At 44.2% G+C, this 25001-nt stretch overlaps 3 protein-coding genes across 3 annotated transcripts in view; 2 read left to right on the plus strand and 1 right to left on the minus strand.

Annotated features, from left to right (window-relative positions):
• Positions 1 to 10226, plus strand: part of gabra5 (gamma-aminobutyric acid type A receptor subunit alpha5) — a 52577-nt gene extending 42351 nt beyond the window's left edge. The window contains exons 7-9 of the mRNA XM_080758371.1: positions 1496 to 1648; positions 2511 to 2722; positions 8222 to 10226. Of these exons, the coding sequence (XP_080614497.1) occupies positions 1496 to 1648; positions 2511 to 2722; positions 8222 to 8536 (680 nt within the window). The 3' untranslated portion in view covers positions 8537 to 10226. The remainder of the gene's footprint in view (positions 1 to 1495; positions 1649 to 2510; positions 2723 to 8221) is intronic.
• The window catches only part of LOC308311614 (metalloreductase STEAP3-like), a 351330-nt gene that overhangs the window by 9851 nt on the left and 316478 nt on the right, over positions 1 to 25001 (minus strand). The gene's annotated exons all lie outside the window — the stretch shown is intronic.
• The window catches only part of LOC308311616 (gamma-aminobutyric acid receptor subunit gamma-3-like), a 136981-nt gene continuing 126016 nt past the window's right edge, over positions 14037 to 25001 (plus strand). Inside the window, exons 1-2 of the mRNA XM_080758370.1 lie at positions 14037 to 14299; positions 14727 to 14887. Coding sequence (XP_080614496.1) covers positions 14247 to 14299; positions 14727 to 14887 — 214 coding nt within the window. The 5' untranslated portion in view covers positions 14037 to 14246. The remainder of the gene's footprint in view (positions 14300 to 14726; positions 14888 to 25001) is intronic.

Raw genomic sequence — 25001 nt, forward strand, 5'->3', positions numbered from 1 at the left:
TTAGATTTTTATTATCGTGAGAACGATGGCTTCCATTTTTGCATTGCAACTACGTATGCAGGAATAGAAAGCCTGCTGTTTCTATTAGCTTGGATTCCCCATCGATGATGTCACTGGTGGACGGGTTTCTGAACTTCCCACAGCCCTCCTATGAGACAGAAATAAATTGTGCCATTTTATCATGATTATTAGTGCGGACCTATTATATTAAGATAGGTTGAAAAAGTGGTGATGTGGTCCATTATTAAGTGGTTAAGGTATGTTTAGTAACAAAAATCTAAATCGAAAAAGTAACTATAGTTTTCAAATATTTGTAGTGTAATATTTGTAGATGTATTCAGAGATGTAGTGGAGTAAGTATTGAACATTGGAAATACTCTGCTAAAGTAAAAACTTAGTTACTTTTCAGGTGTAGAGCAGATATGCCCTCACAGTGCGCCGTAATATTCCCATGGCATTCCCTATTGGGGAAAGGGGTCGGTTTCAAGTTTACAAATATACACAAGGCATCAATAAGTCCATTCTAGGCATATGCCTTGTTAAAAAGAAAGGACAGAAAGGAAAATAAATAATGACAAACAGTACATGCTATAGCCAGTGACTGTAATACTAAACCAATTGCGGGCAATGTGGGTTCAGTCGATTTAGTCTAAGCAGCGTGCAACTGAGTCCTCTCCGTCGTCCATCTGTCTAGCCAGGGGTGTAATTTAGGCTTCCCAGGGGATAGCAATTGCTGCTACCTAGCATTCGTGAATAATATAAACCACAAATTCAGTTCCTGTATGCATTATTTCATTCTCTTGGCAGATTCATCTGATTTTAGATGGCCGCGCTGCAGGGAGGGTGCATCATTCTCACGCCACGGCCTTCCAGTTAATATATACTTTCTCTTGTCTGCAGGGAAGCGTTCATTCGTTCAGCGACTTGTTTATTTGTTGTTCTGTTTATTAAAGAGCTGGAGAGACAGGGAGCCCCATGTTACTGTACAAACACTATAGTCTAGTCTATGGCAATGATTTCAATCGGAATTTAGAGCTTTAGCCTTTTTAACTAAACCTTCTGTCATGACTTCTTCATGTCAAAGCCAGAGTGTAGAGTAGGAGAGTAGCGACACGCTTTGATCTCGCCGCAAAGAGGGCGCCTATGGGCTATAGATAGTTCCAAACATTGCTCCTATGGCTGGAACTATCCCCATTGGGATAGAATGAGCAATTCCGCATTCCATTGTTACAATGGGAGTCAACGCTATAGTGTCGCCACTCTCTTAACTATATTACTCTGGTCAAAGCCAGCCTATAGTGGCAAGTCTTCCTTGTCCTTCAAGCGCTCAAGCGTGTGTGTGTGTGTGTGTGTGTGTGTGTGTGTGTGTGTGTGTGTGTGTGTGTGTGTGTGTGTGTGTGTGTGTGTGTGTGTGTGTGTGTGTGTGTGTGTGTGTGTGTGTGTGTGTGTGTGTGTGTGTGTGTGTGTGTGTGTGTGTGTGTGTGTCGACATGCAGGTCAGTACACGGTGATGATGTGCCACTTCTACCTGAAGAGGAAGATTGGCTACTTTGTCATCCAGACGTACATGCCATGTTTCATGACCGTCATCCTGTCCCAGGTGTCCTTCTGGCTCAACAGAGAGTCTGTTCCCGCCAGGACCGTCTTCGGTGAGTGTAAAGTAACTAATGGCTGCACAATATGTTATAGTATCGTTGTCGAGGTATGAACCATGCACAATATTTATAGAATAATGTTTGCACCACTTAAAATATAGAACATGACATTGTAATGGTAATATTGTATATCGTATCGATATGGCAATATGTGGCATAAATACCTTTTGTAAAAAATTACATTTTGTCCATATCGTACAGCCCTGCTAAGTACAGTTAAAGACAAGTACGGTACTATCTACATTTTTAAGGTATTCTTTTTACTTTACTTTGGGGTGATTGTGTCAAAGGTCAAGTCTCACTATAGACACAGGATCTGACGATAATTTTGACCTGATGTTCAAGGTTAAATGTATCCCCTGAGCAAGCAGGCAGGCTCTATTAGCTCAATGGTAAAAATGTCAACACTTGCGCTATTAGCTCAATGGTAAAAATGTCAACACTTGTGCAGGAAACCAGGTTCAAATCCGGAGCAGAAGAGAAAAGTTACATATTCTATTCTGGTCATAATAGACAAATCTTTGGGCGGGAAAAGCCTAATTTCGACATAGAGAATTGGCTTTTGAGGGATCAAATAAGGCCCCTAGGGGGCCTTAGTCAATGAAGTATAATAGGATTTAAGTGGTTAATGGGAAAACTAACAGCAGACATTATAGCTTCCCATTTCAAGGATTTTAATTAGTTTTATTCAATTAGTGGAAACACAGAATCGTCCTCAGCCTCGCTATTTGGAGTGTGGATCACACATCTGTTCTAATCTATCAATGTATTTATTTGATGCTGCAGCTATTGGACATCTTATGGGATTTCAGCCCTTGTCCTCTCTTAACGCTCTCTGCACGTGCCTGACCAACAGGCGTGACCACCGTGCTCACCATGACCACACTGAGCATCAGCGCCAGGAACTCCCTCCCCAAGGTGGCGTACGCCACGGCCATGGACTGGTTCATCGCCGTCTGCTACGCCTTTGTCTTCTCGGCGCTCATCGAGTTCGCCACCGTCAACTACTTCACCAAGAGGAGCTGGGCCTGGGACGGGAAGAAGGCCATGGAGGCGCAGCACCCCAAGGTAAGAGGAGCTGGGCCTGGGACAGGGAAGAAGGCCATGGAGGCGCAGCACCCCAAGGTGAACAACAACAACAATCGCTCTCGTTTGTGTTGGCGCTGCATGTAAAGTCGACTAGTCGACCTTGTTGGTACTAGTTGACTAAGAAAAAAAAAATTGTAGGCCTCAAGATCAGGTAGATTATAGTTATAGTCAGTTTTTTTCTTTTCTTTTTAATAACATTATGTAAAAATGACTAGAAGTGAATGCCCTACTCCCACACTAGACTGGAACCCACCTATGAGACATGAGACTAATTAATTAGAGCGACAGAGAGAGAGAGGAGTGTGTGCGTGTGTGTACGTACGTGTGTGTGTCAATTTAACAAAGGTGAAGACGATCAGAAAATCGGCAGAGAGTGTGCGACGTTTGGTGATGGCAGATTTTACACTTGGTTGCGTGCTGAAAATGCTATTTTCACAGCACAACACCCGCGTGCAACCAAATTCCCTCCCTAACATTTTAGTCAAGTTTTTATTTGTTTTGACGAAATGGTCAATCTATAAAAAAAAATGATTCCAATTACTCCCGGGGTTTCAGTTTTCTCCCCTTGAGAAATATACTTTATTCGGTTTTGAAAACCTGAATAATGGATTTTACTCTTCCCAATGAAGGCAGAATTATATTACCGTATCTAGGAACGTGGCTCATTCTTGCATCTGGCAAACTGCAGATCTTCATCTCTCCTGCGGCTTAATATGGCCTCATATGTCCTCCATGTTTTGTACAGTACAGTACCTCTGGCATAGCGGGATTTCCCCAGAAGTGCCAGAACATCCTGGGCCTTTAAACACCAGGCCATCCAAATGCTTTGGTCCACAAGCTGTTGCTATTCTGTGCTCATTAATTAACAAACGTGTTCTTTCCTAGCTTGTCAGGCACCCTGGGCGAACCAATGCTCCAATTTGGTGTTATACAGACTGATTTTACATTATTAACAATAACAATTTCACACAAACCAGCAAAAAAATAATTAAATAAAAAAGCAGTCTGTGAAACTGTGTAGTATTTTCACAGCATTGTGAATAATCATGGTTTAGCATGTTTGTAGCGTGACTGGTCGCTCATTTGTTGCTGTCAGACAGAAACCATATTTTTTTAGTAAATGAATGACCTACTTCGATGTACTTTTTTCGATGTACACTAGTACAAATAGAGAAAACACCAATTCCAAAAGATTGACGACCGGCTGGGGGAGTATTTGCACGACCGGCATAAACCTGCCCCTGCTTTCATACGGTTTTGCTCTTTGATGTCTGTGTTGTGTTGTCATTGAGATGGCAGCTTCACACCAGCTCCCTGAGCTGCCCCCTGGTGTATTGTTCGAGAAAATACAAATGTGACAAGCTTGTATTTTCCTAATAAAGGAAATACATTAAATATGGCTGTATGTCTCACATGTGATGTGGTAAAGGGCCCCCCATAAGAGAAGGTTGTAATGGCATGGCTCATGACCACAATTTTTTTTAGCACAACTTCCATTTGCCTTTGGGTTGAATTTGCTCACATCTGTGCCTTCACAGAAGGTCCTGCGGCACCAGCCGACCAGCCGCTATTTGTGTATCTCCACTTTGCTCATTCATGTTGAGTTGCATAGTTTGGCTCCTGTTCCTGCTCTTGTGCTTTGCAGCAGCTTGCTCCAGTGATGCTGCTTTCTCTGCCTTTGCTTTATGCATGCGGAGGACAGATGACCTGTCCTAAAATCACTTCTTCTGCTTGACCTCTTTCTAGACACACTGACTCCTTTCCTCCACACAGGATTAATGTTAATGTTATCCTGGCACCAACATTTTTTCTCCTCCTCCTCCTCAATTTACAATTTAGGGCATTTAGCAGACGCTCTTAATCCAGAGCGCTTTACAGTAAGCAAGAACAGCACATGGTAATACATCAAATACATAAAAATAATACATAAACAATAGTCATCAAGAATCATATAAGCTATGAACCTAACATCCGTCTAACAGTGGAATATCTATAGGCTATAATGAAACTATGCGTATATACTATAGAGTGGTATGTCTGGATGGAATGTGAGTCTGAAGTTCTGATTGCAATGGGAAGTGCGTTCTATAGTTTTGGAGCCAGAAGGGAGAAGACGTGTGGAGCGTTTATTGGTGAATGTTCTTCTAGCTTCCCTTCGTTGGCTGATCTGAGATCTGAGCGCGCAGGAGATCTGAGCGCGCAGGAGAGGCTTAAATGCGTACGCCGGTAGGCCAGTAAGGAGATAGTTACAATAGTCAAGATTTGATATGACTGGATCAAGAGCTGGGCTGACTCCTGGGGTGAGGAAGGGTCCACGTTCACTTCTTGCAACTGTTGCGTTCACGCTTTCGTTCATGCCCCCCCCCCCCCCCCCAATTAGATTGTGATTGACAGTGCAGTGTTTCTGTGCAATCATGCCAGTGGGATCGGATGGACACAGTTGCATGCAATAGCAGCGCTCCTGCATGCAATAGATGCTCTCCGCCGGGACCGGAAGCACTAACTGAACGTTGAACGTGAATGAATCATTTGAACGAATCATCAGCAGGTAACGACAGCAGTGGTAAGCAGTGGGAGGGATGAATTGGCATAATGACTAAAATTGGGAGAAAAGGGGGGGAAATATAATTGGCTACTTTAGATAAACAAGAAATGATCACATAGTGACATTTATCAGGTCTCCGTTGTCTCCCTTTTTGTCTTTTTTCCCCCCTATATTATTATTAATATAGAGTTCCGCGCTGTCCTCCCATATTATTATTTATTATTAGTACGTGTATGTTTCTGTCTGTCGAGTGACTAATTCTCGTGCTCTCCCCCGGGTATCCGGAGAACTCGGCAGTTTTCCAACTCGCCGCAGCGGAAATTCTTCATCAATGTCTTCATCGTTATGCTGTCTTCATCAGTGTAGTATGTCAAACCCACAGATGTTATAGTTCATTTCCAAAGTGATCAAATTATTTTGTGCACATTTGAAATGGTCAGCTAGATAATGATGAAAACTTGAGAATGTGAAGACCAATTCAGGATATTGTTTACTAATGAATTAGATTGTTTCTGTACTTAAACTTTAGCATTCCTACTTCATCTAGTGTAAACTCTAAACAACTATCCTCTCTCTCACACAATTCGAGCCCACGGCAACTGTCACTGTTGTTGTCGCTTGGAGCTGCGGTCGTACAGTGGCTGGCTGGCAGTGGGTCGTGATCTTAGAGTAAATATGAATAGAAACGGCACCCGGAGGAAACCCTGAGGCGAAATGGACATAGTGGCCGAATTTGGTATTGCAGTTTGGACCCAAACACATGAACAAGCTGGTCCGTTGATCTATCATTGTGCACGTTCATGATGACACTGTGAACGCACGTGAACGTGTGCATTGATAGTCAGTGGCAGCACGTTCATGTGTTTGGGTCCAATCCATACCAGAATGCACTCTGTTCCTACCCGGAAGGAGGAGTGAAATCGCCTCATGCATTTTTGAGAAACTTAATGCAAGTGGATGGGAGGAGAAATCCGGTGCCGTCTCTATTAATATATACCCTAAGGTCGTGATAGCTTAGGAGGCAGGCAATCACACTACGCGATTGGCTGGCGGAATTTCTGGAGTATGGGGTCAGACCTCCATTGGCAATTAAGTGGCGTTTGAGGGTATGGGGTCAGACTCCCATTGGCGTAGGCAGCATGACGATGATGATGATCAGCCGACTGAAGGAGGATAAGTGGCGGAGAGGACACGTACATTTCATGAGCGTTCATAAGTCAGGTTTCACCTGACAAAAAGAAGAAATTCATTTTTGAATGAAACCTTATTCCTTCATGCTTCCTTCTGCTATACTCCTCTGGTAGTTATTTAGTTCTCTTTACGTTGTGTTGGACCACAGACACATTTTCTTTGGAAGCCAAGAGAATGGTTACTTTTTTATTTCATTTGTTTGCCTGTGTACAATTGAATTGACGGTCCTTTTGCAATATTTACACTATCTGCCAATGTCTTTCAAAGAAGTCTCTCTTGTTCTTTTTTTCCCATTTCGGTGGACTGTTTCAACAATAATATGGTGCATTCATTTTCATTATGAATGCTGGTGCTACGTGTCCAGACAAACACACTCAGTATCACATGTGAGTGATGTGACCTATTCTCTCTCTTTCAACATGTATGGATCCATCGAGAGTCTGAGTCGACGCAATCAATAAAGACTTGAATGCACCATATTCCTCTAAAACGGCCTACTGTTGCGTATATGCAGCGGAATGGTATTTCAAAAAAGCGATTCTCTGCTGTCGGGAGGAAACCTCATAACTCCAAAATGTTCATTTTTCAGGAAATGAAAAATATACATTTTTCAGGAAATTAGGAAAACCTTATATTTTTAAAACAAAGCAATACAGCCTCATCAAAGTTGGTGTTGTAACTTTATATATTGTCAATTTCTTCCATGAGAGGGGGAGAGGTGGTGGAGTTAGTTGCTTTAGCAGACATATTGAGGGTCAAATGGAGTTAAGAGGTTTTGTCCAAAGCACTTTTTACTACTTTCCATTGGCTCAATATTTTCAAAACGACACACGGACGTAAAGGGTGTTCAATAGCACTGATTTATGCCAAACAAAACCCTCAAAAACCTCAAAAATGTAGTTATGAGGTTTCCTCCCGACAGCAACGGGAAACATCCACACACATCCTTTGGTTTGTGTTAGCCGATGTTGTTGACTGGAACTTTACAAATAGATGGCCTTTACTCTGCTGAAACACACCATGTGTAAATGATTTCAATTGTCAAGGTGAGAACAAGGTTTTACCTGTGTAGGAGTAGTCTCACGTGGTCAGACCCACCATCTTACATCCTAAAACGGAAAGGTTTGCTCCAGACATGTCACTGCGGTCAAATCTGTGAATGTGACAAATAAAATATAAATATTATGCTCTTGTACCTTGAACTAGAACCTTTACTTCCTGGTTGGCCACTATCCAGTCGTGGAAAAAGTACTCGGCTGTACCAATACTGCAATTTAGAACTACTTCGTTACAAGTAAAAGTACGGAATTGAAAATGTACTTAAGTAAAAGTACAAAAGTATCGGCATCAAATTGTACTTAAAGTACTAAAAGTAAGTTCAAAATGTGTACAAAATCTATTGAAAATAGCAGATCTACAAGCTCAAGCTTGTAGATCGGCTATTTTCAAATGGGTGGTTAATGTATGTTTTCTAATCAAAATTAAAATGTGGCGCAGATCTTTGAATATATATTCTTTCAGAGCGTTTTTAACTTTTTTGCTTCTGGGGCTTCCCTGGAATGACATATTTTCAGATGGGGGTCCGAGGCCCAATAGAGTTAATTCTGGGGGTCCTTGACATGAAAAAGGTTGAGCACCAGTGACATAGAATCATAGGTTTTTCAGAAAACTGGTAGGATTTAGAAGACATTTTGTAGAATCGAGCTCAGGTTAGTTAACCTACAAATGTGTTCTGCCTGCAGAAGCGCGACCCCATGGTGCTGTCCAAGAAGTCCAACAACATCTCCTCGGTGGGCTGCAACTACTCCCCCAACCTCAGCAAGGACCTGTCCATGTCCATCTCCACCATCTCCAACGCCACCTCCGTGCAGCTCCGCGGCGGCACAGAGACCAGGGTCCTGGACCCCAAGAAGACCTACAACAGCGTCAGCAAGATCGACAAGATGTCCCGGATAGTGTTTCCCGTCCTGTTCGGCACCTTCAACCTCGTGTACTGGGCCACGTACCTCAACAGAGAACCGATGACACCGGTCAAAGGTGTCATCACCTCCACATAATCTCCTCGCCCTATCTCTGCCCACATCTCCCCACAAAACTCTCAGAAATTGTTTCATTCGTTTACTTCTTCTTTTTTTTTTGGTTCTCCATTGATATTAACGGCAAGAAGGTACGCCGTAGCAAAGGCCAAAGCGGTAGCAGTTTTTTTTTTGGAGTCGATGCCCGGTCTTGAAGGCCACGTGGAAGGTGTTGTATCAGCTGTTGCATCGTTGCTGGCCACACCTCTGTATAAATACATCTCGGAGAACATGTTCCACCATCCCAGAAACAAAGAACAGCATATACTCCAGACAATAGTTTTTACAGCCTGATTCAAACACAAAGGCTGGACTTCAAAGCTTTGACGGAATCCATTTTTGTTTTTCTATAAAGCAAAGAACTTGCTTTATAATAGACAAACTGCTTATCACACTATTGTGGACAGATGGTGTGGATTTGTTTTCCTTTTGTCGTTGCCCTCAGTGGCATTTCTGGCCGTCTACAACGGGGAGTCGACGTGTGTTCCTTGTTTAATTTTCATTTTTATAATCGTTATGAATGCATCATAGATTAAATTGCCCCCAAAATATTTATATTTTTAAAGCTCGCCCGATTGGCGCCTCCTCTCCTGCAGGTGGCCCCCTCAGACAGCCGCCTAGGTTGCCTATTGCTGGACACGCCCCTGTTTTTCCCTGTTAAGGTTTGCATGACGCTGTCCTCCAAAGGAAACTGTGGAAACGCATTTGACTTGAATACTTACTACTATAACCATTGCTTACACAGTGGGAGCACAAGTCATTCATCATCACACAAACGCGGGGTTCAAAATGTCCACAGTGCAAGAGCTACCGTGGGGATTTTGATCGATACTGAAAGACGGGAGATGGGATCTCGTCCTGTTAAGAAAATGTTCCTGCCGATATTCTGCAAAATGCATCTGGCATCAGAAGAATGGACGCGTTTCTTTTTGTTTTCTTTTAAATGACTGAATTCATCGTCCATCGATCAAAGAACATTATCAACTCAAAAACACCACCACTGTAGGTTAATGCTGCAAATGCATTCATCTCCTTTGTTAAATGTTGGCCTTTCTTTTTCAATTGCAGTCCGTGGGGGCTTGACTGTGCTGTACTGCTGTATGTGGCTCTTTGTACATTTTTACTTGAATATTCAAAAGTGTACTGCTCTGGGTCTGGTTTTGCCATACAGTGTTTGTAATTGAAGATTTGCATAATGTCTCTGGAAAGAAAGAGAAAACGTGTGAATGAGTGAGATGGGCGTTTTCCTGCATTAAGAGGACGTTAAGCCCATTTTGTTGGCCCATTGTGTTCTGGGAGCATGTTGAATGAAATGTGAGCCACCTCTTCTTTTATCAAAACACAACGAGGCTTTTATTTAGACAGCATGTCAACAAGGATAGGCTGTGTGAAAAAAAAGAAAAAAGAAATCTCACTTTAAGAGACTTTTTGCCTGCAAGGCTTTCATCCATGTGTGACAGCAGAAAGTTTGAAGCTTTCGAAGCAGTTTGTTAACGGCCACAAACGTTCTGGAAAAATTGGTCCTCACAGAATCATGTAAATAGACGGAACGAGGAAAAAAAAATGTTTTGTGTATTTTTTTCTTCTTCTACAGTATCTTGTGACAGCTCCCATCTTCATTTTGAATGTCACAAGAAAGAAAGCTGTTGACGTTTCAGTGTTGAGTTTTATGCCCTCGGGGGGGAAAAAAGAGCCAAAGTCTGATGCTGACTTTCAGTGTATTAAGTGTATGTTTTTCTTCATCAGGCTGCTATCTCTTTATTAATGTTTTCAAGTGTATACAGTACTGTATGTGTGACTGACTACTTTTTCTTTAAAAAAAAGATTTAAGTTTTTCCAGATTTAAATCAAACTTTAAAATGTTGCGCACCTCATCTCTGAAGCGGATGCTCCACTTGAACGTTGAAGAAGCACTTTTGTTTACATTTTGACCCAGACCTGGATGGATTTTAAGGGTATGAACCAAAAAAAACACAGACTCATGGCTCACTACTAGAACAATGTCTTGTTGAATTGCCATCAGACATAGGCTACTCTGAAACAAAAGAGCTAAAAAAAAATAAAAAAAATAAAGTCAGTGAGCATATTGCCCAAGGAGTGCTTTAATCTCTTCATTTTTTTGGACTTGCTGCATGTCTCACTGTGTCGTCTTGCTCTGGGCTTCTCCCAGCTGTGTAACACAAACACACAACAGTGTGTTTGTGTTACACTCTATCTATCTATCTACCGGTATCTATCTATCTATCTATCTATCTATCTATCTATCTATCTATCTATCTATCTATCTATCTATCTACAACCTCCGATTCCTGTGCAAACCCACATTGTCCTCAGCTATCTTCTGTACCAGCAAGGCCAAGTAAGTACAGAATGTAAGTAAGTAGCCTTATAATGTGGCCCATATGTCTCCTGTTTATCTCCTGTTTCTCAAGCAAGGCCAAGTACACGAGATAAAGTATGTTTGTGATTGGTATTTGCGAAAGGGGAATTGTGTTTTTTGACTGCATGAATAAATGTGGCTCCACATAGGACCCAATGCCAGACATTTGGGCATGCCTCATAGGCACAGTGGCCTTGTGGTTAGAGTGTCCGCCCTGAGACTGGGAGCTCGGGGTTCAATCCCCGACCGGGTCATACCAAAGACTGTAAATATGGGACCCAATGTCTCCCTGTTTGACACTCGGCATCAAGGGTTGGATTGGGGGTAAGTCCCTGCGACATACTAGTTTCATGTCCAGGGGGTGTACTTGTCTTGTACATCAAGCTGCCTCACGCTACAGAAACAGGAGATAGGCTCCTGCCCTGGGGGCCTCATGGCTCGGCAAGGCTACTTACTTATTACTCATGTCATGTATAGGCTGGTGCTCGATCCTATTGCTGTTATGTAGAACCACCTAGATGCCCCCAGGGGTCCCTGCTGCGAGCACTAGTTGGCCCAGTCCATGGCACAATGGATACATACACAGCCATCTGTTGTCGTTATATTAGTGTTGTGGTACTCAAGTCCTTGACTCATCGAGTCCGGTCTCGACGAGTCCACATTGTCATTTACCTGGTCTCGTCTCGGTCTCGCCCCTTAATTTCACTCGGTCTTGACTGTGTCTCGGACCATGGGACTTGGGACTATATTTCCACCTGGAGTCACAAGTCATTACAATTTATACCCATATTATGAGGAGCTCATTCACATGAACTATTATAAGAGAGCAGCTGTCTGGCGCTTATAGACAGCTATCTTTGTTAAGTAACAGAGTGCAGCATGACGCGCCTGCCTGCTCTTGCAATGTTTTCTGTACCTATCAAATGAGTCTCGACTCTGTCTCACCTCCCGTCGGTCTCGGTCTCGATCCCCCCCCACACACACACACACACACACACACACGACACACCCCTGGGACTTGGTCTTGACTTCGACTCGCTTTAGTTGGATTCAACTACAACAACACTGCTGTAGTTGTCATCTCTATCAATACATTCTTCCTCCCCCTGCCCCTCCACCACCACCACCACCAGTCCACATTGAGTCACAGCAGCAGCGGATGCATTTGTCATTCAGCTGGTGGCGGGAGAGGGGATTTAGTTCCACAAGTCACTTAAGTTGCTCCCACCTGTTCGGCAGGGCCCCGTGCGGCCCGAGCGCTCTGCCACGTTTAAGCCCTGGATGGCCCGGTGGATGTCAATTTGTCAAAATTCTTGCTTTTCCATGCAATGTACCGTGCCGCCGTCCATCTGGACAGTTGCGTGGCGGGCAGCTGTGTGCCAGTGGCACAAATGTGGGGATTGGTTGGCTACGGATGCACTATAGCCGAAGCTTCAGCATCGTCGTGGGGCAGTGGGAGACGGACGGGCGGGGGAACTGAACATGGGGGTCTCTCATTTGTGAGGCAAATAAACATGGAGCAGTCTGTGAAACAGCGAAAGGGCTTAACCCATTTTGGGCATGAACCCTTTTCGGTGTTGTATAAGCATTATGTTATGCTTTAGCTATAGGTGCCGCGCTATGAGCTTGTAGGTCTGCTATTTTTGAAAAATCGTGAAAATGTGGCACAAATCTTTAATATATTTTTTCAGAGCAAACGTTTTTTTTTTTTTTAAACTCAAACCGTTGCTTCTGAGGGCACAACTGGAACAACATATTTTCAGATGGGGGTCCCCGAGGCCAAATACAGATAATTCTGGGGGTCCTTGACATGAAATACTGAGCACCACTGATATAGAAACATAGGTATTTCGGAAAACCTGGAAGAACCATTTTTTAAACTTCGATGTCAGGTCTAAAGGGCTTAAGAGGGCTGGAACTGCGGTTCCTAGAAGGGCTAGAGACGAGGCAATTAGTGGATACAGTGGGGCTGCCTTGCATGCATTAAACCTCGCCTTTTAAATCCTCCACTGGATTTGCATATTTTCTCTTCTCTCCCCCCACAGCTCATAACAATGTGGGTTTTATGTATTTAATTTCTAGAAATTGTCAAATAGAGATGAAATAATAGCCTATATATATTTAATATTTTGAACCTGTCACAAACTGACGAGCTGGAGTGCTGCATACACGGCACAGCCAGATAGATAGCCTTCAATAAATCATGGTTGGTAACTTAATTTGACTCGGGGAGGAAAGATGGCACATTGATCTGACTATCGATTAATAAACAAGACAGCATTGTTTGCCGCAAGCGTTAATTACCTTCCAGCAAAGATGATTCTCACACGCACGCACGCACGCACGCACACGCACACACACACACACACACACACACACACACACACACACACACACACACACACACACACACACACACACACACACACACACACACACACACACAGATATGTTGCATATTATGCATTTCCTTTTCCTCCAGCAATACATGTATCATCCACTAGGGGGTAGCCTAGTCTCTTCAAACGCAGCAATGCTACAAGGCAGCCACAAGCCAGCCAGCCAGTGATTGCCTAATTCCAAGTCAATTCAAACCCTGTTTGGGTAGTACTATAGGCTACTTTTAGGAGCTGAGAGTTTATGGGGAAGGCGTCTGTCTACGTTCCTCAAACCTGTTACCTGCAAGCTCGCATATATATGGCATATACCTGACTTTTCCATCTTGAGGACAATCGATCGATTTGGCTGATCGCCTAATTAATTAGGCTAACAACACAACACAACAACAACAACCGCAACAACAACAGCAGCTGACGCGTTTTGAGCGGCGCACCATGCACCGTCTTCGAAGTTCGGCCGCACACACAGCCACACACCGGTTGCAGGCGCGGCGTTAAGGGGAGTAGGAGAAGGAGGAGAGAGGATCGAGACAGATTATTTGCTCCATTAATTGATCCGCCTGGTGGTGCGTCAGGACTCCGGAGCGCCCCAGAGAATCCCCGGAGAGAGAGAGAGAGAGAGAGAGAGAGAGAGAGAGAGAGAGGGGGGGGAGAGAGAGAGAGAGAGAGAGAGAGAGAGGGGCTCGGCTCATATCAAACCCCGATGTGGTCGCGGATGTCCAGCAGCGGGAGAGAAAGTATAGCGTGGGCGGATGAAGAAGTTTAGGAGAAGGATTTGACGGTAGATATAGTACACGCACGCACGCAGACAGACCCCTATACAGCGGCGGGGGACGCACTCTATCGCACGGATCTCTCATCAATCATCCTCCAGGTCTGTGATCAACCGCAGGCGATCCGCTCATATGGGAAGATGACCATCAAGTTTGTGGTCATTGTCGTGCTACTTCAAGCCGTTCATTCTCGGTATGTCTGTTTAATTGTCTTTATTGCCCCCCCCCCCCTTAATTATAAAGTGTATTTTCGAAAAGGAAAAAAAAAAAGTTTCGTAATGTGTCTGTTGGGAATTCTAATGTTATTAACGAATCCGGTGGCCCTTTTGGCTCATGGGGCGCCAATATAGCGTTTGTTAAGCCCCACTAGTTGTGGCATGTTTATCCTCCTTCCCACACCTGATATCCATGGAAGATAATTGGGCGTTTAGGCTTGCTATATAATGTCATATAGGCTGCTATAGAACTGACGCATGTGACATTGGCTAGCTATACGTTTTCAGTTTCATACAAAAGTATCCCTCCAGATTGATTTTACTTTTAGTAGCCTAGGCCTAATCATAAAATTAGCCAATAATGCCTCCTCGCCTTTCATTCACCCCCCCCCCCCCACAATGCAGTTCCGATCACCTAGAATACATGGACGATGAAGACGACGAAGATCACCACGATATGACCATTAATCAAATGCTGGTACCGAGAAGTCACCAGGCGGACGCCACTAACATCCTCAACAATTTACTCAAGGATTACGACAAGACGCTCCGGCCTGATATCGGTGGTAAGTTAAGTTGGAATGTTGGGTTCATTCTGTTTGTAATTTTTTACAGTATAGGCTAATGCTATAGGCTACAACTTTTGAGTGGCGCTGCCGGCGGTGCTGAATAGCTTGGCTTGTGGTCGTGTTGTGCATGTTAGGCTTGCTATCAAAAACAGGGCTCTAGTCTCGATGTACAACTTTGAGGGATGAAGGTGTTGCATGCAGAGACAGTGCTGCCTGATCACTGCATGCTGCTGCTGTTTTGCCCATTTCTGTAAGAATGACATTGTTCATAATGCCACAGTTGGCAGTTTGGCCTACAGGTGGAGAGGCCAAATGTAGTAACAAGTGACATTATTTTTTATAAGCTTGCCTGCAGGGTTTCAAAAGTTAGGGCATGTTTTGGGATTTGACAATGTTTTGTAACTTCATACAGGGATATACAGTATGTCAGAACGGCTGTGGTTCCTCCTTTTGATTGCTGTGCTGTCGTCATACATGTTTTGTTGTCTTGAGATGGTTCTCATCTCACATTATGGTAGCCATGCAGTAGCCACCCTCACTGTGAAAGTGCCCTTGAGTAAAGTGACCCCCTATAACATGGGCAACCTTATGGGTGCCAACATTAGCACAAGCAGGGAAGAGAGTGCTCACTGGCACGCTCGCTGTCATGTGAGAGGCACACTTGACTATCAAGAAAATGAAAACTTGACACCTCATGTCGAAAAAGTTGGCCGACCCCTTCCCTATAATGTGTCAAAGCGCTCAACGAATTGCCGCACCACAGCTGTCTGCAAAATACATTTTGCTAACAAAGTGAAACTCACAAGGTGGGCTGTCCATCACCAGCGCAGGATCCTGAACCCTGGTTCACCCTCTGGGTTCTTTATAGACCCGGCTGCCACCCTGGAAGTGCAGTGTCAGCTAAAATGCATGCCACATACTAATGTAAAGGTGTTGTTAGATAGTGAGGTTCTGCACAAGTTCCATATCCTGTTAAGACCCGAGGGCGATTCTACGAATGCCTGACGAATCGGTAGTTCTCACACTTTCAATGTTTTTTTCTTCAAAAATGTTAAAAGAAATATGTATGTATGTATATACGTATGTATGTATGTGATGTCCCGATACTGTATCGGAAAAGTATCGATATTAGCCCTTATTTGTCATATCGATTCTGGGTGACAGCAGACTGCTGGGCGAGCGCTGGTGCTTTGGCATGGGGGGGGTAAGATCTTAATTTCTGGGCCTATTGAGAACTCTAGTTTCTAGTTGGGGCGGGCCCGTTTAGAGTTTGAATGGACAGGTATCAGTCGACTCAAATGTAATGGGAGACATCGAAGAGGAAGGATGGATGGGGAAGGATCAACATTTGGAATGTCAGAACACAACAGGTCAGCTCCATATGTGGAGATCTAAGGGTTTGAGGTCGGATGGAGAGGGCCAATATTGATCAGGGATCTCGCGTGCTCCATCCCTGATGATGTCACGGGATCTCACGTGCTCCATCCCTGATGATGTCACGTGATCTCACAAGCTCGCTGCGACTAGCGTGTACATCTTTTGAATAGCCTACGCAAAATTCAAACATTACACCGATGGGGGTGGGGCAGATGAAGATGAACAACTGTGTCAAGAGGTGTAGAAGTCGGCTAACTTCCCTGGAAGACGCACTCCTATCCTTATTAAAATCCCGGGACGTAGTTTTATGAATCGGCTGCGGGTTGGATTCAAAGGTCCATCGATCATGGTGGCAGGCACAGGGGCTCATGGTGTGGGAGAGGGTAGGACGATAGGAAGCCCATAGTCCTGTTTCCATGGAGCTGCTGCCGACCGTCCATCTTCCAACAAACCAAAGACTTTTACACTCCCGACAGTAATAGCCTAGTATATGAACCACTGCACATGCTGTACAAAACTCTTGGAACAACACGCAATGGGAGATTATTAAAAGAATAGCTGTACATTCAGGCAACCGTATCGACATTTAAACCCTTTTTTCTTTGGCATTTTAGAATGTTTAGCGTGAATCTACAAAGATGTAGACTCTGCTGTCAGGTGTGGGACTGGTAAGAATAACTGGTCATTCTAGGCAACTATATCAAAATGAAAAACTTTTTCACCCCAAATGAAACTGTAGATTTGTGAGCTAAACATTCTAAACTACTGTATACAAAGATCCTGCTGCTTTTGTTTTTTGTATTCATTGTCCTTTGGATGTCGTTGCAATTACAACGAAGATAAAAACATATTTAGCTTTAAAACCCATTCTGGGCGGGAACCCATTTTGGTGTTTTAACTAAGCTTTATGTTATACTTTAGCTATTGAAAAATAGCAGATCTCGCGCTACGAGCTTGTAGGTCTGCTATTTTTGAAAAGTCGTGAAAATGTGGCACAAATCTTTGAATATATATATATTCTTTCAGAAGACTTTTTCTTTAGTCAGGCCTACATTGGTTAATGTCATTATATTATCCAACATTATAGGGAACTTATTTTATGTGCAATCATCCCCAAACAACCTTGTCATGACTTGCACTTGCTGGCGGCTTTTATTTGTTGATGCATATATTAATTGAATCGTTTATTTTTAGCTCGGTTACACATAATGTGGCTTCCAAATAGGGATGCAAGTTTGATGAGATCCCGTTGACAAACCGCAGTAAAATGTTAATGACACACCTCCTGAAATATGAATGCCATCACAGGAGAATGTGCAGCAGCGGAAGTGTGACACACACACACACACACACACACACACACACACACACGTACGCTCTGGGAGATACTGTTAAGGCAAAGACGGATCTAGGGCATTTAAATCAGTCAGAATAGTGACTATTTGCAGTATTGTGTTACACAGTCACGCAGGCAGACAGGCGCCAGTACACAACGCACACATAACACACATGCGTCTTGACATTCAGTCATAAAAAAAAAAGCTTCTTCCTGCTGAATCTGTCAGCGAGACTGGCTGTTATTTTGGCTGTTTGCATGAAGCGGCAGTGTGAGAAGCCAGAGAATGTAGCCTGCAGCGTAGGAGCTTGAGAGCCTGTTGGTCAGAACTCACTGTCCCAGAACTAGACTGCTATGCTGTGCGGAGGCGTGCTCAGCTGGCACAGCTATACTAACTGTCCTTCCAAGTTGCTGTTTTAGCATGCTGGCAACCGAGGGACGCACAGCTGACACTAATTATGCTAATGGCGTGTATACACATCTTTAGGATCAGAACTATCTTTTGGAGCATATGAGTGTCATGAGGGTCAAGACTGTTTTAGCGTTAACTCCTTGCAAGTTGCAAGCGTTTTGACCCAAGCAGTTGCATGGTGACCCTTTTGGTGTGATTAGGGATTTAAGCACACTAGACCGGTTATGCGCATTCACACTGCCATTCACTTCCTTGTTTACGGACCGACAAAAGTGGCTCATAACTCTAAATAATACAGGTGGTAGTGGATATGGGTGATTGTGAACGGGGAGTGGCTAATGATTGACACTGCCGCTGTCATTCCTGGCTTCTCTCTCCTGCTGTGTGGTCGCTGCCGCTGCTGCTGCCTCTCCACTCTCCGCCTCTCTCCTTTGCTCAATAGATATATGCTAAATAAAGAGTTGTCTGACTGAACTACTTTATTTTTGTATCCCCCAGCCAAACCGTACACATCCCTGTTTGTACAGGGATCCCCTCACATTTCTGTTTTGCCACTACTGTGCCCTACTGGCTCACTTGCCAGTGAGGAGACTTCACCGGGCGGTAAGATGAAGCTAGCGCCTCATCCTACTCCTCACATTTAGTCCAATAATAATGTAATTTGACCTCAAACTCAGCTGATTTTGTATCTTGAATATATCCTGAATAACAGAAAAAAAGTTGGCTTGTACAGTATGGCCACCATAGACAATGACATCCTATATAAGGCAAATATTTTCTAAATTTCCTTTTGCTTTAAGTAGCATGTGACGTGATGTCAAACCTTCATGATGCTGAATCCATTCCAAGCATTAGTTTTGCATGAAACACTCCTTGGGCTAATAACGGCCATGGGTGTCAGCCACAGTCTGCATGTATTCCTATGGGCTGGGGACATGGGTGTCAGCCACAGTCTGCATGTATTCCTATGGGCTGGGGACATGGGTGTCAGTGGGGACTAGTGTTGGCCGGGAGAAGTAGGACAAAGTGCTCTGCAACACCCTCCCTGTGGGGTCTCTCCATCTTCCATTAATTGGCTGTGCTCTCCAGGCGTATTGCACTCCTTTGAGCACACTGCCTACAGTATATCTTACTTCTGTTTTTTTCTGCATTGTCATTTCCATTTTCTCATGGAATCAGCAATGTTAGGCCCCCAATCCTCATAAGTGGGTGACCCGTTTCCGTGCCTAAAAGTGACCCACATTCTCTGCCTGCTGAGTTGAGCCTTAACTGAGTGGATGAGTCATCTCCTAGGGTGTCCTCGTGTGAGGACAAGCTTATTTTGTGTCCCTATTGTGTCAACTCCCCTTTGGACTCTGTGTGTGATAAGGGTGCGTGTGTGTGTCCTTACGGGACTGCTATGATCCAGTCTTAACGTGGTACTCCTGATTCACACGTTAGAGAGTCAGGAGCCTGAGGTCATGCCACAATTAGCTCTGGTCCATAGCTCTAATGCCTTTCATTTAGAGCTATGTTACTCTCAACTTCCGCCGCTCGCATGAATGCAGACCAGCCTCTCCTCTTTATCGTAAATAAAAAATAACGTTTTTGCTACTTACCAAAACAAAGGTGGGTTGTGTCATTAGAAAGCCTACTTTCCTTACTGTACTTTTTGGCCAAAAGGGGATTTTGTTTTCACCGGGAAAAAAAAACACTTTAATTTACTCCACTGCGCCTTCTACCGATATTTCCCAGAGAATTGCCTCATAAAGAATAGTTTTCCTCCGGTGAAAAAAAATCCCTTTCTGGCCAAAAAGTACAGTTTATACGTGTGGTGGGGGGCTCAGAGTGCGTCCACTAAGGAAACCCGCCTTTGTTTTGGTGAGTAGCAAAAACGAATTTACGCTAAAGACAAGAGGCTGGTCTGCATTCATGCGAGCGGCGGAAGTTGAGAGTAACATAGCTCTAAATGCAACACATTAGAGCTATGGACCAGCTATGCCACAATATACTCTGTCAAGAACATTAATTAAAATGCGAAAATTAGCTCACATTCTAAAAATGCCCTAATATATGAATATAATGAATGCCCTAATTCCCTATTAATTTTTGCCCTAGAAAATAAGAAATTCGTTAGAAACAAATTTATTTGAGGGCACGGTGGCACAGTTGGTAGTGCTGTCGCCTCACAGCTAGAAGGTCCTGGGTTCGATTCCCGCTCGGGGCGCTGTGGGTGCTGGCGGTGTGTTTCCTCCTCCGCGTCATCAGTGCCCATACCCGAAGGCGGGGTTGGCGAAAGGGCCTTTCTGTGTGGAGTTTGCATGTTCTCCCCGTGTCCCCTAGGGTAGGTACCCTCACAAAAACATGCAGTAATCCTGGTCTCTAAACTGCCTCCCCCTGGCCAGCCGGGGCGCCTGATGGAGGGGAAAGGAACTGGTTGGAATAACGTGTTCCTTCCACGCGCTACGTCCAACCAGGGAAACTCCCCCCTGTCAGGTGTAAAGGAGCAACTTGGACACTCAAGCATGAAGGAAGCATGAGTTAAGTCCGTTGCTCTCCCCAGGTTGGCGGAGGGTGTGTAGAGCCCAGGATCACATTAGATGATTGACACAGGGGTGAAAAATGGGTTACAAAATCGTGGGATAAAAAAAAAAAGAAACAAATTTATTTCACAGTTTAGTTTAGCTTGTGGTACCTAGCTCTTATCTAGAGTAATTTACAAGAGCAATCAGGGAAGTTGAGGGAACCCCTTCGCAAAGAAAAGAAAAAAAAAAGAACAGGAACTCTGTTTGGTTCTGTGTTTATTACTACAATGCATGTATTTTTACGGCAGCGGTGCTGAAAAAGATTCAACCAGAGCAACTGTAGATGATCATCACAGATCGTAGTCCTTAAAATGTGAAACAAAGGACTTTTCCTTTACACTCAAGAGTTACATTAAAACAGAGAATCAAAGATAAAAGTCCCAAAAACTAAGATTATATTCCGTTTGTACTTTCTCAGAGTGACCCTTATGGGGTCCATTTGGTGGGCCCCGGCCCGGACGTTGAGAAAACGTTTCCAACGTGTATTCTTTACCCTGTTGGTGTGACTCTGTGAAGGCTGTTAGTGTTGGTATTCTGCCCAGTGTATAGGCAGACCGCAGGGTGGAAAAACAATGTTCCTGCTAAGCATGCACACAGTGAGTCGAGACTGTCTGCTGCACACAGACAGACTGCACAAATATGGCTGAGGTCAAGCAAAAGGTTACGTTTCTCCCAATACACCAACTGTGCACAGTAAAATCCCCCCTCCGGTGTCTTCAGAATGTGAAAAAAAAACCGTCCCACTACTCGCTCAGAGTAAATTTAATACCGTGCTCTATTAATTTGTCGGGCACTGCACTCGTGCGCAACTTGGAGAGAACGTGGGCAGGAAAGTGCTGCATGCCTGTGGTGTGTCCTCGACTCCTCATGGGTTGACAAGGTTGTTCAGTAATTGGAAGGTCACGGTATTAATTGGCTGCCAACAGCCCTCGTATATCCGCATTTCAACTGTTAGTTTTTTTTTAAACGTCTATTTTCACTAATTTGTGAAAGTTAGCGTTTCGTTTCAGGTAAAGCGTCAAGTAAGGTTTTTTGGACGTACACGGTTTCTGTCCGTCTTGTTTATGTGGAGGGAGGTCAGACAGATGATGAGAGTATAGTGGACTGGCTCAGCCAGAAACCGTTTTTTTTTAAGCCCCCCGATATCTGCCACTGGGCCATCCCCATTGTTTGAGAGCACTTTGCTTTCTGGATAGGGAGCAGGCCTGGGTCAAACAGGATTATTTTGCCAAGGCATCAGCGTGATATCCACAGTGGTGACTGTAAAGTACGTGTATGAGTTTCACTCCGCCACATTTCAAAGACAAATATTGTACTTTTGACTGGCTGGCTGGTTGTATTGTACTTTTCAATGTATGTAGTGTGTACCATATTTGTAGTGGTAGTGTAGGGGAAAAGTATACTATGAATCAACCACTCAAAGCCCTATTTCAAATATAGTGAAACTGGCCGATCTACAAGCTCACAACCTGAGTTTGTAGATCGTTTGGGGGGGGGGGGGGGGGGGGGGGGGGGGGAAATATTTACATTATTAAAATGTTTATACAAAGCAAAGGCCGTCTGGATTCGGGACTCGAACCCGCGGCACACTGTAAAGCTCCATTACAGTAATAATGATTCAAAGCGGCTGGCTCCCAAGCGCCAGCCGCCCGGGCCATTTCATTTCATTTCCGTTGCATTTCTATCCCTCCGTCATGTACGCAAAGAAAATCCAGACCATGAATTACTTGCAAATTGACGTAGGCCTATTGGATAACAATAATGACAAGGCGCTAAAGCGAGTTGTGGCTTTCAATTTATTTTTCGCTTATTTTGCTTTTGTGTGACTTGGAGAGCCGTTTGACCAAAAGCGATTGGAAAGTCTACCTCCAGTTTCTCGATCACGGAGCGCAGTAGAGGCAGCACAAATTTAAAAAATGAAAATGAAAATGGACAATGTTTGTGCATGCATGGCCCAGGTTATCCTACGAGCCAAGGTTCTACCACATTAGATCATGGGCGTTCCAACGGCTTGTTTGAGGAAGAACTGTGTTCATGGCGTGATTGCATTTTCCTTTATTTTAAATGGATATGCGATAGAGGTAACACCCGGACACTGATGTGTCTTAACTGGCCTTTTATCAGATTGAACCTCGGTATTCTCAGAATACAATAAACGCTGGACAGTGGTCTTGCAGGGGCTCAGGCAGAGCCAGTTTGTAGAGACCCCCCCCCCCCCCCCCCCCCTCCATTCCCATTCCCATTCGGTCATCCGTTTCATGTCATCCCCACCCTCTCAAACCCTGCTTTTCTGTCTCTCATTCCTTGTCCTGTCCAAACGAAATGCTGTGTAAAAAAAGTCAAAAAAAAACCTACGCCATCAATTATTTATTATTTTTTGATGGTTGTCATATCTTCAATATTGTAGATCACTGGGATGTAATGACTTCTCTGTGAGTTTATTGAGCTTGATGGATGAAAGATGACATGTCGTAGCGCGGCACCGCGTGCCGCACTACGAGCTTGTAGGTTTGCTATTTTTTGAAAATCGTGAAAATGTGGTGCAAATATATATATATATATATATATATATATATATATATATATATATATATATATATATATATATATATATACTGTATTCTTTAACTCAAACCTTGCTTCTGGGGGGAGTCCCTGCAACAACACATTTTCAGATGGGGGGTCGGCGGCCAAATAAAGCTAATTCTGGGGGTCCTTGACATGAAAAAGGTTGCGCACCACCGATATGGAAACATGAGGTTTTTCAGAAAACTGTCAGGTTTTAGAAGGCATTTGTAGAATCCTCTAAAATGAGTTAAAATCCTCATGCTCGTTTCGGTCCCTCCGACATTATCCACACCGCCTCGGCACGCGGTACAACTGACCACACTACCCCCGCTTCAGCCAACCGCAAGCCGCGTCTCACAACCTATACGAAAACGATACAATACTCCCACCCCCTCTCCAGTACAGGTCCACGTTTCTGATGTGATCCTCCCAAGCGAAACCAAGTGCCATTTTCACGTATAGAGCTGGAACTGTCTGAAAGTTTATCTGTTACTGTAATCCAGCCTGTGTGCAATCACTAGCTTCCAGTAATAATACCAGTCACGATTATAGCTAACCCTTTAAAATTAAAGCTGCCAGGGGAAATAATTGGGGAGCTCAGCTGTGTGTACGTGCGTGTGCGTGCGTGTGCACTGTGTGTAAGTGTAAGTGTGCGTGCGTGCTCACTCGCACGCACGCACACAGATGTAAGCAAATTTGTGCAGCCTAGCATTTGTGTGCGCGCGCGCGACTGAGCGTGTGTGTGCGCGTGCGACTGAGCGTGTGTCTAATTGCCACCCACTACACCAGCTGCTGTTGTAATGGCAGTCTATTGCACTCGTCTTCCTCTCGTGCTGATGGCTTCATTTCATCCTCAGCATAAAATATGGTCTGTCTACCTCGTTGTGTATTTGCTCATTCATCCCATGTTGCATAAGAAGACCTCTGAAACAATGGGAGAGATGTGCTTTGCTCGTAGTCTGCATGCAAAGTGTGTGTGTGCATGTGTGTGTGTGCGTGCATGCGTGCGTGTATCCGTGTCCTACCCAAGCATGTGACTGTGATTCATACAAAAGTCAGGTGCGTTTCTCCGAAAACTCGACAGACATCAAAGGCTGCTCTGCGATGGATGTGTGCAGCTGTTAACACTCGTGATATTGTTCTTCTTCTCTCTCTCTCTCTCATCCCTCCTCTTCTCTTGTCGCTTGTGATTCTCTCTCCCGTTGTCACAGTGCCCTCTTTTCTTTGCCGCTTTTTTTCCCCTTTTTTCTTTTACCTCTCGGCCCATTTGCCCTCTCTTTATCTCTCCCTATTCCCTCTTGAATCTACTCTCATCTCTGCTCGCTCATCTCAATTACTCTTCTCGCTCTATCTCCCATTCCCTTTGTCACCATATATCTTCATCTGTGTCTCGTCGTTTTTCTCTCCCTGATGGTTTTGGGACAGCAGGTATTCTGTCCCAAAACGTGTCTCTCTCTCTCTCGCGCGCGCTCGTGCACGATGCGATACAACTCTATTGTCAGCTTGCACCGAAATTACACTCATCACAGAAATGGACAGGAACAAGAACATGTCCTCTGGTTTACCGATTTTGGTTTCAAAGCAGAACAGACTGTACAAAAGTTACAGTTCTTTAGCCTGTTTTTCTTATATTTAGCGACTCTAAACCGCTTCATGGATAATCTTGCACACTGCTGGGTCGATTAGCATGATATATTCTCACGGCTCACGCTGACAGCATTTAGCATATTAATCAATGAAAACTGTTCCGCCCAGCCTATGGGATAGTCATCCCACCAGGGTGGTTCTTCGCAACACCTGTCCCTCCGTCTTATGGATTGTTTCTGAACTACCGTAGTTCGGCAGTATTGGCCA

This window comes from Protomyctophum bolini (assembly GCF_963924005.1).
Source record: "Protomyctophum bolini genome assembly, chromosome: 24".
NCBI lineage: Eukaryota > Metazoa > Chordata > Actinopteri > Myctophiformes > Myctophidae > Protomyctophum > Protomyctophum bolini.